The 13,194-nt window shown below is 46.9% G+C and overlaps 1 protein-coding gene across 1 annotated transcript in view; it reads right to left on the bottom strand.

Moving 5' to 3' along the window:
- LOC120898679 (laccase-4) overlaps nt 1–6,800 on the bottom strand; it is a 75,702-nt gene extending 68,902 nt beyond the window's left edge. The window contains exon 1 of the mRNA XM_040304843.1: nt 5,951–6,800. Within this exon, the coding sequence (XP_040160777.1) occupies nt 5,951–6,059 (109 nt within the window). The 5' untranslated portion in view covers nt 6,060–6,800. The remainder of the gene's footprint in view (nt 1–5,950) is intronic.
- Between the last annotated feature and the right edge of the window lie 6,394 nt (nt 6,801–13,194).

Below are 13,194 nucleotides of genomic sequence, written 5' to 3'. Positions count from 1 at the left end.
CCGAAATCTTAGGAACGCTTTCCATGGGAGAAAGGGAAGGTATGGGTAGTGAGTGGGTTATGCAATGGGAAAAAGAGTCTGTGCATCGTTGTACGTGCTTTACAGAACGATAAAATTGTGGAGGGAAACAGTACGATGTCCTTCAGAATTTCCAATGATAGCTTACTTGATCAAGATTTCAGCGCAACAAACTTCATCAAAGCACAAGAATTATGTTTCAAATTACCTGCAAGAATGAAAATAACAAAGAATTACAATTAGTAATTGGTCTAATGATTATGAAACAAATTATTTGCCCCTCTCTCGCCCTGTTATTTGCTGGCGAAGGGACTTTACGAAGCAGTAAATTCAGTTCTCAAGTGGATCAATTTCCTACCCAGGCGCTTTACGCTCATTAGAGCTGTCCCGCTTGTCGTTAATCCTTGCCATACACATATACACATAAAACACCGAGGCAAAACTGGGGCATAACAATAGACCCATATCATGCAAATTATTATGACCCTTTTGCGCAAATTGACCACCCCGCAGCTTATAAGGGACACCCAAACCCGTCCATTCGTCTTAACGACATATATATTGACGCCGGGGTTTCTGCCGTCGGTTTTGGAGCGGTGGCCAACAAGCACGGACAAAAGCAGCATGCTCTACATTGCTTAGCTCTGTTCCCAGGCCCAGTGAACGAAAAAGGAAACAAACAACCGTTTCTTTCACACCCGGACTTGAGGGTTGCTGCTAAAGAGAGCGCTGCATGCAACGGTTAAGCATTATTGCTTTTTAAATAATTAAATTACAATCTGTTCAGCGCACTTGGGTTTTTTGCAGCTGGCCGCGGCAGGCCGCAGAATGTGTCCGTGCTTGACAGATGACGATTGGGAACCCAAATTCCAAACGTGCAGCGTGTCCGCTGACTACTCTGGGAGCAATCACGGTTGCGGTTTTTCTGTTCTAATGAGCACTGTGAGCACTGCTGCTACGTTCTCTCCGCTATCTCCCACGGTTGGTTCAGCCTCGCTAACGATACACGGGGCGGCGGACAGTGTTATGGCTACCGATATGGTACCGCCGCCGACACGGTCTGTGCTGTCTTGCAATAGGGCGCTTGAGCTGTGTAATCTTGGCACTAATCCGTGGTATCCGTTGATTGCCAATCCGGGGAAGGTGAGCGATCCGTGCGAAGTGACTATTTGTGACGGTGGAACCTGTTGACAGGCGCGAGAATTCTCATGCCCGGGTACCTACCGAGTAGGTGCTGACAGAGGACAAAGCGGGTGTGTAAGGTTCCTTTCTAGATCGTCCAGATGTCCAGCGCAGCCGTCTTAAGCCGTCCCAACAAAAAACCCGGTGCGCCGAGATCCATAACAAATGAGGTACAAGAAAACGTGAGGTCACAGTCAAGAGCTGCACTTGCGGTGCACTACTACCAGATCACACTAGATCTTGTTGTGTGTTTGTGTGTGTGTGTGTGGAACAGTTTTTGCTCCCAGATGTCAAATCGTGTGGAACCATACTTCCCAGGTGGCTGGTTCCATATGCTGCTGCCGTTGGGTCTATCGAACGGTGAGCCATGCTACCTAAGATGCTGGCCCAAGCGAGCAGGGGCACGGATCAATAAAAAAGGGCAACAAAACCCCGCGCGTCCGCGTTCGTCCCTTACGGGTGGGAAGTTTCAACGTGGGCCCACTCGCGAAGGCGTTCTATGTCACGACATTTTATTATTTTATTATATAGCGTATAATTGTGGCGTAGCACCAGCTGCTGCTGCTGCCGCTGCTGGCATTACTGCCTGTTTAAGCTTAAAGCTCAATCGTGGACGCCTTTCGATTGTTCAATAGGGTAGTTTTTTTCTTCTTCGCCCATTGGCCCGTTCTCCAAGCACCAAGCAATTCACAGCAAGCTCCAAGCACACATTAGCGGTAGCGTTTAGCGTTTGTTTTAGTTCACCCGCCAAGATCTCGGTTCTCGGGGCAATATACAAAATAAAAAACCCGAGTGCGCTCCACTCTACCGGGTGCGAGAAGGAAGTCGACAAGGTTGGCAGTGAAGCGGTCGTAAAATTATAGCTGCTCACCAACCCGAGTGGCCCGAACTCTGGTGGCTCTGAAGAAACACTTTAAGCAGCGTTCTAATCGCCTCGCTGGACACAGAGCTTGTGGTCAATTCTGCACGACTTTTAGCGGGTTCCCGCAACTGCTGCACAGACTCTCCGCACGAAACGAAAAGAAGAAAAACCTCTCTCTAGTTTATGTCCACCTTAATGTAGCGTTTTTATAAGCCTGCACTTTATGCTTTAAAAGGGGCAAAAAACTGCACTCTTACCGTAATTGCACCGTAACAGCTAGGAAATGGGAGAAAAAATGGCAGCAAAGGGAAATATACTCCCATAATGTCTTCATTTGTTCTGCCACAACACACAGAGCCTGTATGTGAGTGTGTCTTTGCCCAGGCCCGGAGTAAGTGAATTGACCGTCTGCCAAGGACCACCCAACCGGAGCTCCGGAATATGGAAACAAATGGTTTAATAAAGTTTGTCATTTTTCCGGCCCGACTGTGTGTGCTGTGCGGTGGTGCGCTCTGGAGAGCTGTTTTTTGTGTGCCGTACGCAGCAGAGTCTTTCGTGCTGGGAGTTTGGACCAGGCAGCCCATTCGGGGACGGGGGAAATAACTTTTTGTTTTTTTTTTTGTTGTCCACCGCTTGTCTGGCAACATGCAACATGCTGCTAGAAGAAGGCAGCACAACGGCACACCGGAAGCAGCAGCCCCGGGTGGATGGGAAAGAAACTCGGGCACAACATATTTCCTTTTTGCTGTTCGCTTTTCCTCCGTGTTCTCTCTATTGTTGCTTGCCTGTTGATCGATAAATCTGTACCACGTAAGTTATGGACACGACGACGATGGCTCCGCCGGTGGCCCGGCCACAAGACGTCGTCGATGTGAACGAAAATTTCGCTTGACAATTCGCTACACGTTTGCACCACCGCCCGGGGAGCCTGTCGAAAGGCAAAATATGTACGCATTTTTGCGGAAAATAAACATTGAGCCGCCTGTTTTTACGGCTTGCGAGTTGACCGGCCAATCACCACCACCATCCCGGGCTCTGGCAAAGGAAAAGGGAAAGGGGATAGCAGCAAAAAAACAACACTCAAAATATAAAACATCTGTCACACGTACGTCGCGGTATTGGCGTTTAAGTACACGATGGGACCGGAATGCTAAATGGGCGGCGGCGGCGGCAGATCGAACGGAACATAACGTAACGAAAGCACACAGCAAAAGTAGTAAGGCCTGTGCGTCCGGCTCCCCTTGGCACGGCGTATTGTATTGTTTGTGCGCCATGAATGGAGATGAAAATGACAGTGCGATGGCAAACAATTTGTTCCAAACATCTATAATTGTCGATCGGCTGGAGCGGTTTTTTTTCTTTGTCTCCGCTTCCCTCTCACACCAATCACCTGTACCGAATCGTACGCCGGCGGAAAAGGAAAATGAAAGTGAAACGAGGTGTCAATACACACCTCTTCAATCTCTTCGCTCTTGTAGCCATGCATCATCCAAAGGTTTGTAGTGTCAATAGTGTGAAGCTGGGCTTAGCAAGCGAGGGAAATAATTCAAACTGAAAGCAAAAATGGGAGCCAAATTGGACCGCAACTGTTTGTTGAAAAATATCGCATCATAACATCTTGAATTTCTGAAAATTTTGTAACGTCGGAAGTCGGGGTGGGGAAATCGTTATAATTTAGTAAAGCGACGGAAAGCAAAACATTGCTTCTAGCGAAAACAGCAAACAGTTCGATAGAATCGCTTGCTTCTCAATTATCGATCGATATCGGGAACGAAAAACACATCTCTCAACCATCGTAACGGGACGAAATTATGAAGTTGCTTTCCTTCCTCCTCCGGTACCGGGAAAGCTTTTACGTCCCCGAAGCGAAATGCCACGGTGGAGCATAATTTTGGAGTATAGAGCTTGAGCCGTTCGGTTGTGTCGATGATACGAGCGAATAAAATCGAAATTCTCGTGCTCGATGCTAGGAAGACATTTTCAAATGGTTCCCCCGGCGCGCACTACGCACCAGCCTTCCAATAATGTTGTTTGTGCAGTGTTGTTTTCGATCCCGAAATTCATTTGCACTCTGCGCTGTATCGCTCGTTGAAGTGGAAGGTAAACAAGCGATGTGTCACGAGCGAGAGGGACATATTTTTGGGTTGGCGATGTGGATGTGCCAGCGGGATATAGCATCACTTTGGGAGTACTTCTAATGGGAATTTTATACGGCTCGTATGTTTCTGTTTCTGCTAGAGGACCACTCAAACATTAGCCGGAGCAGCATGATGTACGATGCTTGTGGAATTTGATTCCAATTTGTGGGCAGAGGAGAAGTATAGCAATTCAATGGAAATGTGAAAAGACATTCCTCACATCATCAGCACTTAACTGTTTGCTAGAATGTTGCGGTTTGAAGAATGATAACGTTTCCATTTCCTTGTTAACGACATTAACGTTTATCTAGCCAATTTCCTGGATGTTATTGAACTGCTGAAATAATGCTTAACTCAACAACGGCACACACACACATTGGCTTTCTGCTTCTTTAAAAAACAAATGCAATTTTTGTAGCAACAACAAACTGCCCCAATCATCATTTCGTTGTTTGCAGTCCGTCTCGTATGCTCGATAAAAAAAGCGCCCATTTTCCCTGTCCACCTTAAAAAGCGACACCCAAACACTCACATATACACACAAACACAGAACGGTTCGCTGTGCTCGATAAAGTTGTCCGGAAAATTTAATGTCAGCAATTCAGTTCCCTCCATTCATGGTGCGTTTCGCTGTTGGCGAGCGAAACAAAACGAAGCAGTGGAAACAAAAAATCAAGACTCGTATTGAAAATGCAAGAGTGCAGCTCGCTGCATCAGTTCCGGTCGGTATACCTTGAATCCGAAGGCAAAAGAGGGGGCCAAACAGAAGCAGAGCGCCGTGGAGTTCGTTGCGTGGCGTCCCGGGGCGGAGCGACCTCACGCCGGGGTTCATTCTGTTCTGGGCGTTTTTCGCTCTACTTGTCTTCCGATATGCTGGCTGGCGAAGGCTGCACAGCAAATGCAGCGGCCTGCCGTGTGTACCAGAACGCAGCAAATCGTGGCCCAAGTCACAACGACCCCGCGGACACACCGACACACTTTGCGCGCTCGGTTCCAGGAGGCTTCGTTGGCTCGTTGCGGCACCCCTTTAATTGCGCACCAGAATCGGGCAAACGATCGTGGACACCGTGCCGACCGTTGCTCTCATACGGGCAGGGCACGGCTGAAGGAGGGCAGCAAAGGCTCGATTTTATTGGGTCGCGAGATAAAGCGAAAACAGGAACAGGAGAAGCAAAGAAAACAGAAAAAAAACACAAACGGTAGAAGCAAAATGCACACAGCACAGGCGATTGCACCGTTGCACCGGGGCGCTAATGGGACACACACATAACCCACATTTTTATGCTCCCTCCCTCCCACTGGTCTCAACCTGGTTGGGACGTGAGTCAGGTGAGCGAGGGGTGCATCAGAAATTGCATAATAGCCGTACGGGCGCTGCAAGTTTTGCAAAACCGTTCTTCGTTCTTGGCGTTGGGTCGGGCAACACCGCTCCGCACGGGTTTGGTGTGGCCCCACGATATGCACGAGCGCCTTTGTTTTGTGGGTTCGGTACGGGCGACGGTACACTAAGGTCCTCGCAGGCACCCTACCGCGTCGGTGACCTTTCCCTCGTCGCTTGTCCGGGGCAGGAGAGAACGCAAAAAAGGTGCCACATTTTACCCCGTGCGGCACTAGGCACTTTAGCGTTATTTATTTGTGTGGATGGTTTCCGATGCAAAAACACACACTTAAAGGTGCACAAACACACTGTTTCTGGAGGCATAATTTCACACCAAGTTCACATGTTTTGGGGTTGACAGGGGGAGCTCACCTTTGAATCTTCTGGACGTGTGTTGCTGTACACGGACGGCATCCGCTGCCACGGCAAGCGCCAACAGTATCCCGAGGGATAGTACACGATTTCGCCAGTCTATGGCCATGGCTAGGAATTAGGAAGGCAACGATGTGTTGGGACACCGTTCAACTCAACACGAACCTTACGAGCACACAGCACAGCTTTTCGGAAAGCAAAAAAAAAAACGCGGAAAATTCTATTTGTCACTCCGACCACCGAGCCGGGAGCGAACCTTCGCGGGTTGTTTGTGTAGCGTTTCCACACGCGCTTTCCGTTTTGAACAATCTCAATCACCGATGCTAGCTGCCGTTGGTCACTGCTGCCCTGCTGGAATTGCGAGCACTTTAGGGACGCTTACACACGCACGCATACACACACGCACAGTCGGTCGGTTTGCCACTCGACCACTTCACTGCACACAACTAACTACTAGCGACCCTACTGGCTCCGCACCAACAACCGACACACGAGTCGCGTCTGTGTTCACCAAAAAGAAAGAGCTTCCGGGCAAACCACCGCGCTTGGGACGGAAGCTAACGCCAACGCTTACTGCTCGGGCGAACGGATCGAGTGGAACTGCGCAAAATAATTCGCAAACGGTCGGTAGTCACCTTCGGGGCCCCGGCCGATCGCGCGCGGGATCGAGCTCGCAACCGTGTGCGGGCTTTCGCTTTTTTCGCACCGCGCTCGGGAAGGGGTAGGACGCCGCTGCTGCTGTGCGTTTTTCCACTCTGCCGTTTTCCGCTTACTTCTTTCCGCCCTGCTCGAGAGCACACGTGGGGGGGGGGGGAAACTCGAGTACTGCGTGTGTAGTCTGGTGCGCGCGCGCCGACGGTCCGCTAGGCAATGAAAGCTAACCGTGCCGAGTGGCGCATTATTGAAGGAAACGGTAATCTTTCAATTTCTTTCACCCACCCCGAAAAACCCGGCGAACCGGCTCGCCGATCTGCCCCGAAACTAGTCCGGGGAAGGGGGTGATCGTTGGGAGCCGACCAAGAAACCAAGCGGGAAGAAAACCGTACCATGACTGCAACGAGAGCGGGCGAATTTTGAGCAAAGGGAGGAGGAAAAAGGAAGGCAATACATGCATGGGGGGTAGGTTTTTTTTGGTTGGTGGGTCGCCAAAAATTTGGAGTGACTCCTGGGTGTAAGACGCGATCATGATCGGCATTGAGGTTTGCAAAGGTTCGTCGCTTGCGCTTGCGAATTTGTGCAGACCGGTCAGTTTTGTAGTTAGTACTTTGGAACATGATACCTCTTTATTTGTAAAGTCATGTGGCAACTTTTTAAGCCTTGTCTTTTTGCTCGGAGAATCAAGAAAAATATTTTTGCTTGTGTAATGTTAAGTTTAAGTTAAATCCGCATGTTCGAACGATCATCAAGAGTGTTGGAATGGTTTTCGTTTTCATACAAAAAATGACTTTACATATAAATGTTTTTATGTGCCGCTGAACATACTACAAATGTTCGTGTTTAACATTGAATATAATGCATCGCATGCTTTTTTACCCGATTGCTCAGTACTTCATGTTGAGTGATCGTGATCGTGATTTTTGAGTTCCACATTGTGCGGGTTCGTCGCTTCGTGCGCTCATTCTCGTTGAGGTCTCTTGTTCGGCTTGCGGCTCCAACATATGGAAGGGATGCCGTTAGGAATCGGTCCAGCATACACGCGTCGGTGTGAGAGTGTGTGTGTGGGTTTGTGTGTACACTAGAGAGAGGGTTGATCGAGAGCTTAAAGCTTTCGGTGAGTACCCCTCCAATCGTCGCCATTCACTCAACGGGCGTTGTGGGATCGGTCGATCTTAGCGCACGATCGCTGACCCCACCACCGTGGCAGCTGATCGAGCTTTACGGCTGCAACCATCCAGCCGGTTTTCCCTTTACGTGCACATGTATTGGTACTTATGTGCGCGTGTATGTGTGCTAGCCATTGTGTGGGCATGCGTGGTACCGTACGGCGAACGAGATTGAAAGTGATTTCTTGTTGTTGCACTGCTTGTTGTTTTAACGGTCGGTGTTCGGTCTCCCTTCCGCGCCATTCTCTAATGCGTGCGTTCTCGTTCTCGCGCCGGCAATACCTTCGTTCACGTGCTTTTGCTCTCCAACGATCCCGTACGATCGAGCCCTTTTCCGAGTCTCCCAAGGCTTTCGGTGCGGATCTCTCAGGTGCCGTAGCGCGGCCCAGCAGTACAGGGCTTTGCGGTTCGCGGCTGCATCTGCTGCTTGTGTAAACGCTGCGGTCCGGTTTGTGTGTGTGTATGTGTCCATCCCGTAAGATGATGAAATCGGTCATCCGAAACGGTTCAGAATGTTTGATCAGCAGGATTTTTTGGTTAATTTTTGGGTTTTATGATGCAAGTTGTGAATGAAATTGAATCACCTTAAAAGAATTTTTTGAATTGTTTTTAATATGCACTATGTACTGCTAACTTGCATAAACTAATTAAAAAAAGGCTCATTTTTGGTTAAAAATGAAAAATACATTTTGTGAAATTGTGCTACATTTTTTATTTACAAAATTTGAAGCTCGTTCCTTGCAACGCATAGTTTTGGTCTTGTTTGCTCAAGATCATTATAGCAATTTGCTTTGAAATATGGCTTTTACTCATTAAGCAAATTTTTGTTTGAGAGAAAAACGTATCGCGTCATGTGTTTTTTTTTTTTCACCAAAAAGTGTTACAAATTATGCAACTTTATGCAATAGTCTCTACAGCGTCCCGAGAGGCTACAATCAACTCCATTTACAAGACAAATTAGACCCTTATGCAACTATTCGCGAATATAATTTAGACAAATTGACCAAATATATGTTCAGACCGGACGTTGCGAGCGGAGTATTTATTCTGATTTATTTGTACTAACCACTGCATGAGAATGTGCCGGCGATTGGTCCACCACCAAAACGCCACCAACAGCGTTAATTATAGTCCGCCCCGTATCGGGCAGGCAACGTTCATTCCTCTGCCAAACAACGACCCGCTATCCCATAAGTGCATAAATCATAAGGCGTTCACAAACATACACCCAAAATTAAACCCTTGCGGGCCCACCCGTGTTCCAATGACAGCGACCAGCTCCGGTTCAGACGGAAATGGTCCATTTGTGATGCCGCCAGGCGGTTCGGCATTATGCGTCCGTATTATCCGCCCCAAAGTCGGGTGGCAATATTTTGACATGACGAAAAATTGCACAGCTTGACTGGCCGTTTCGTTTGGCACATGGTGAGCTTTTTTTTATTCCCATCCAAAAACATATGTTACCATCTGGCGTGGTGACTCGGACGGCTCTCTGACCCGGCCCGGTTGATCGGATTGCGATGATAAAGTCCGGGAAGCGGGCGGTGTTTCGAAAGTGTTAAACGGACATATGTCTTATCGGGTTTGGACCATCGGGCTCGGTAAGGGTTGAGCGACACGCGTAAACACTGCAATTTTGAACAGTGAAATTTCGCGGAATGATATGCGTTTTTATTTTTTGGTTGTGTGTTCGGAGTCGTCTGACTGTAGGGTTCGGTCGTTTGGCTATAAAATATGGCTTGGCCGTTGCCGTCTGACGCCACGTAACCACCGTGGACGTGGACTCGGTGACAGAATGCACACGGTATGACTTCTATTTACATAATCTTGCGTCAAGCGAACCGAACACGCTGTGTGACCGGAATCCACCGATCGTGACGACTACAAAGACTCCACGGGCCGAGCGGGCTTTTGGCTTCGCTTCCCCAGAGCCCTTTGTCGGGAGAGACCTTCGCCATGGTCGAGATCGCTTCGCGTGCGCTGCTCCAGAATGAATCGAGCACTCGAAATCCGGTTTCCATGGTATGGCTGAGGGTGACCTTAATTAGCCGTATCCTGGAATGAAGCGAACAGACGCGTGCGGTGTATGTGTTTCTGGCTTCCCAGCCAAAGACTGCTGGAATCTTGAGTTATACACTCCCGCACAAAGGGATTTTTTTCGTTCCGAAATGAGAGCATGGTTATCCGGTGTTCTTTCAGCGTAGAAACAAAAAACACATAGTATCTAACTAAAAAGCCCAATATCGATCTTGCAGTTCCGTTTCGATCGGAATTAGCTTTGCTCGATCCGTCATTGTTGAATCATGCTAATGGAGCGGTTCCAACAAAATGGGGAAGAAAAATAAAATAAAGCATACACCCTACATTAAATAGAATTGAGCCTTATTTAAAACTGGGGTCCCCCGGGGACCCAACCCATGAACATGGATCGGAATTAAATTCTAATAAATCATGATCGAGCAACCGTGCGCTGCGTTCCACTTTGCAACACGTTTGTGTGTAGCCTGTGCGTGTGTGTATGTTGAGGTTGAGTAAATCACTTCCCGCTAGTAGCACTACTCTTGATGGTGGTTTCTTGATTCGAAAGAATGATGCGATTGATTGCCTACGATTTTTTGCTGCTGGTTTTCGACTGCTGAGACTTATGGTTCATTGACTCGGACATTTTTGGAAGTGAACGTTTTTATCCGGAGATCCTTTTTAAATTTTATTAGACCTGCTAATGGCTATGTCCAATGAGAGACGCGTTTTTATGCCTATTCTTAGTTTTGCTCTCAATTTTTTTGAATTGTTTGATTGTTTTTGCTGTTCATTTTCTATGATTTTGTTTGAAATTCTAAATTTGTTTGTACATTTCTTCAAAATTTTGTATTTCGTTTCTTCTTTCTGTGTTGTTGCTTTTTTGTCAATTCCTGTCGTATATTAATGTATAATTTGATATTTGTTTTGCAAATCTAATGTATGAAATACTTCATCTACTTGAGATATGTGTGGTTACTAGTGGATATTTGCGGATATTTGCATTTGTTCACTCAGGTTTCGTAGTCTTCTTTTGAATTATGCATTTTTGCTTTTTTTAAATACATCAATCTATTTCAACGGTTTCTCTCATTTTCGCATATCTTTACCTAATAAGGATAAAAAGTACTCTGCTACAAATTTTACGCCTACGTTCTATTGCTTCACTAAACTCGATTTTATTGCACAATTAATTCGCAACAATTTTCTCACATTGAGAGGAGCGTTCGATGCCCACGAATTCTTCTCCCAGCCCCGAACGGTTCCGATAGCTTTAATTCATTAATTTTAACCTCAACGGGCCCCATCGCAACGACCTCCTCCGAGTCACCCGGTACTGACTTCAGTCACACACCCTGCGTCGCGAATACTTGCGGCGCGGTCAACCTTGCGGCGGGCGGGGATGGTGGCCACACCACTTCAATGCATAGCGCACATAGTGGGTCTGTTTTTTGTGTGTGTGGAACTGTTTGCTTCAAAATTTGCCATTGCTGTTGCGCCTGGCCACGGCTTTCGCTTTCGGCGGAATGGGTGGTGTTTTTTTGTGTTTCGGCGATCTCTCAAGGCTACTCCGCTGGCCGCCCCAGCATGCTTGCAGAAATTGTATGGCTGAGAATATCAGAACACTTCCCCGAGCGGCACGGCAGCTACTCCCCAAGGTGGGAAAGGACGGACGCGGTTCGAGAGCGAATAAAATGGATTCGGACTTTTGCTTCGCTCTTTGCATTTGTATCCTTCTTTTCCCTCTGGGCAGCCAGTGCGGCTCTTTTTACGATTCTCTTTACTTCTTTTTCGGTACGGCACTAATTATGCTGGTCCTCCTGGTAGGTCCGGGTTTTCGGTGAAGGGAACGCGCGCCGGTGTGGACGAACCCCTGTATCCGCCTGTAGCGCGGCGTGGCCCCGGAATGACGTATTTGGAGCGCATGTCACTGGCCGCTGATGGGCCGCACCTCGTCCGAAATGATTTTTGTGTGAAGCTTTTTGTTCTCCCAATCCGATCAGGCCAATGGGCTGTGGCTTGGAATGTGTAGGATTTAGAGATGTCAAATCCGAAACATTAGCTCTATTATTAGACACGATTGCGCTGCTAGAACTGTCCGGTTAGGGGTGATCGTTTCTTAAAAGGATTATCAGAAACACCCCGTGTCCGATACAGATCCTTATCCTACCGGTTCCAATCCATCGCAGCAATCCATAACGCCACCTGTTCACTCAAATCAATCATTTCGATATCTGCCATCGCTGGGCAGCAGTTTAGTTTTTGCTGTCCCCGCTGCTTGATGGTATCTGATTGTTGCGGAACGCGTAGAATTAAGCCAATAATTAATAACGCCCCAATAAGGAAATTGTGTTTGCGATGCGGGCCTTGCTGGAAGAAGCTGTAATCTGGTTGGGTCTGGCACCACCGCTACGGTTACGGTAGCTGTAGCTTGGGTGTGTAATTAAAGTTTACCATTAGCGTACTCTGGAACCAGTGCGGGTAGAGAGACAGCGCGAGAGGTTTTATTTCTTTATTGAACCGTACACCAAGCCGGATGTTAGTGATCGTATTATGGGAAAAGACAACGGGTTTTTGAATGAGGTTGTTTCGTTTCGTTTCGTATGCTTTAGTGGTTCTATTACCTGGTAGAGGGTTTGTTAGGATTTTATTTGAAATTTGCTGTAAGAATTTCGCACATAGCTGATGTTTGAGTTGCTTGTAATTGGATAAGGCATACGTCTTTTTTAACTAGGTAGTCCAAATGTCTTAAGATTTAGTAACATGTGTCGTATTCAAGAAAATGTATGCGGATCAGATCTTAAGGCTGTTTGAGAAATTCTTGGGCATATTTTGTATGCATTCTTATTCGATATTCTTCTCTGTATTATGGTTATCGTATATACTAGATACTTCTTCTATAAACTACTTATCTGACACCTTTGTACAGGCTTTAAATCTTGATCTATTAGAGACCATGATGCAAATAAATCACCTTAGTAATCCTTTGGCTAGTTTTCTGTACGAAGGTTATTGAGTACCAGTTGTGTGAGATCAGATCTTTAGACAAGTTTGAAGAAAATTACCTTGAGACAAGTCCCCACAACATACAACACTATGTTTGATTTCATAGATTAATTATTGTTACGTATATTAGTCGTATATAATTGTCTCAAGCATTCATCTTCTTGTACGAACTTCACTGTAAGGCAGATACATACTGGCTTTCTGGAATATAAAGCTCCGAGTATCATAATATTAAATTGCTATGGCGAGAGAGGGAGGACAAATGACCTCAAAGATAAGATCTTCAAAAATTGGAAGTATATTGTTTTGTGAAGTGAATAGGTTGGAATGTTCATACGTGTTTTTAAACATTTGTGATAAGTAAGCTAATCGATTTGTAACAAACAATGAAGCATG

The sequence above is a fragment of the Anopheles arabiensis genome, chromosome 2 (genome assembly GCF_016920715.1).
Source record: "Anopheles arabiensis isolate DONGOLA chromosome 2, AaraD3, whole genome shotgun sequence".
Lineage (NCBI taxonomy): Eukaryota > Metazoa > Arthropoda > Insecta > Diptera > Culicidae > Anopheles > Anopheles arabiensis.
Note: the sequence above shows the minus strand (reverse complement) of the source record. Positions and strands in the feature narration are given on the sequence as shown.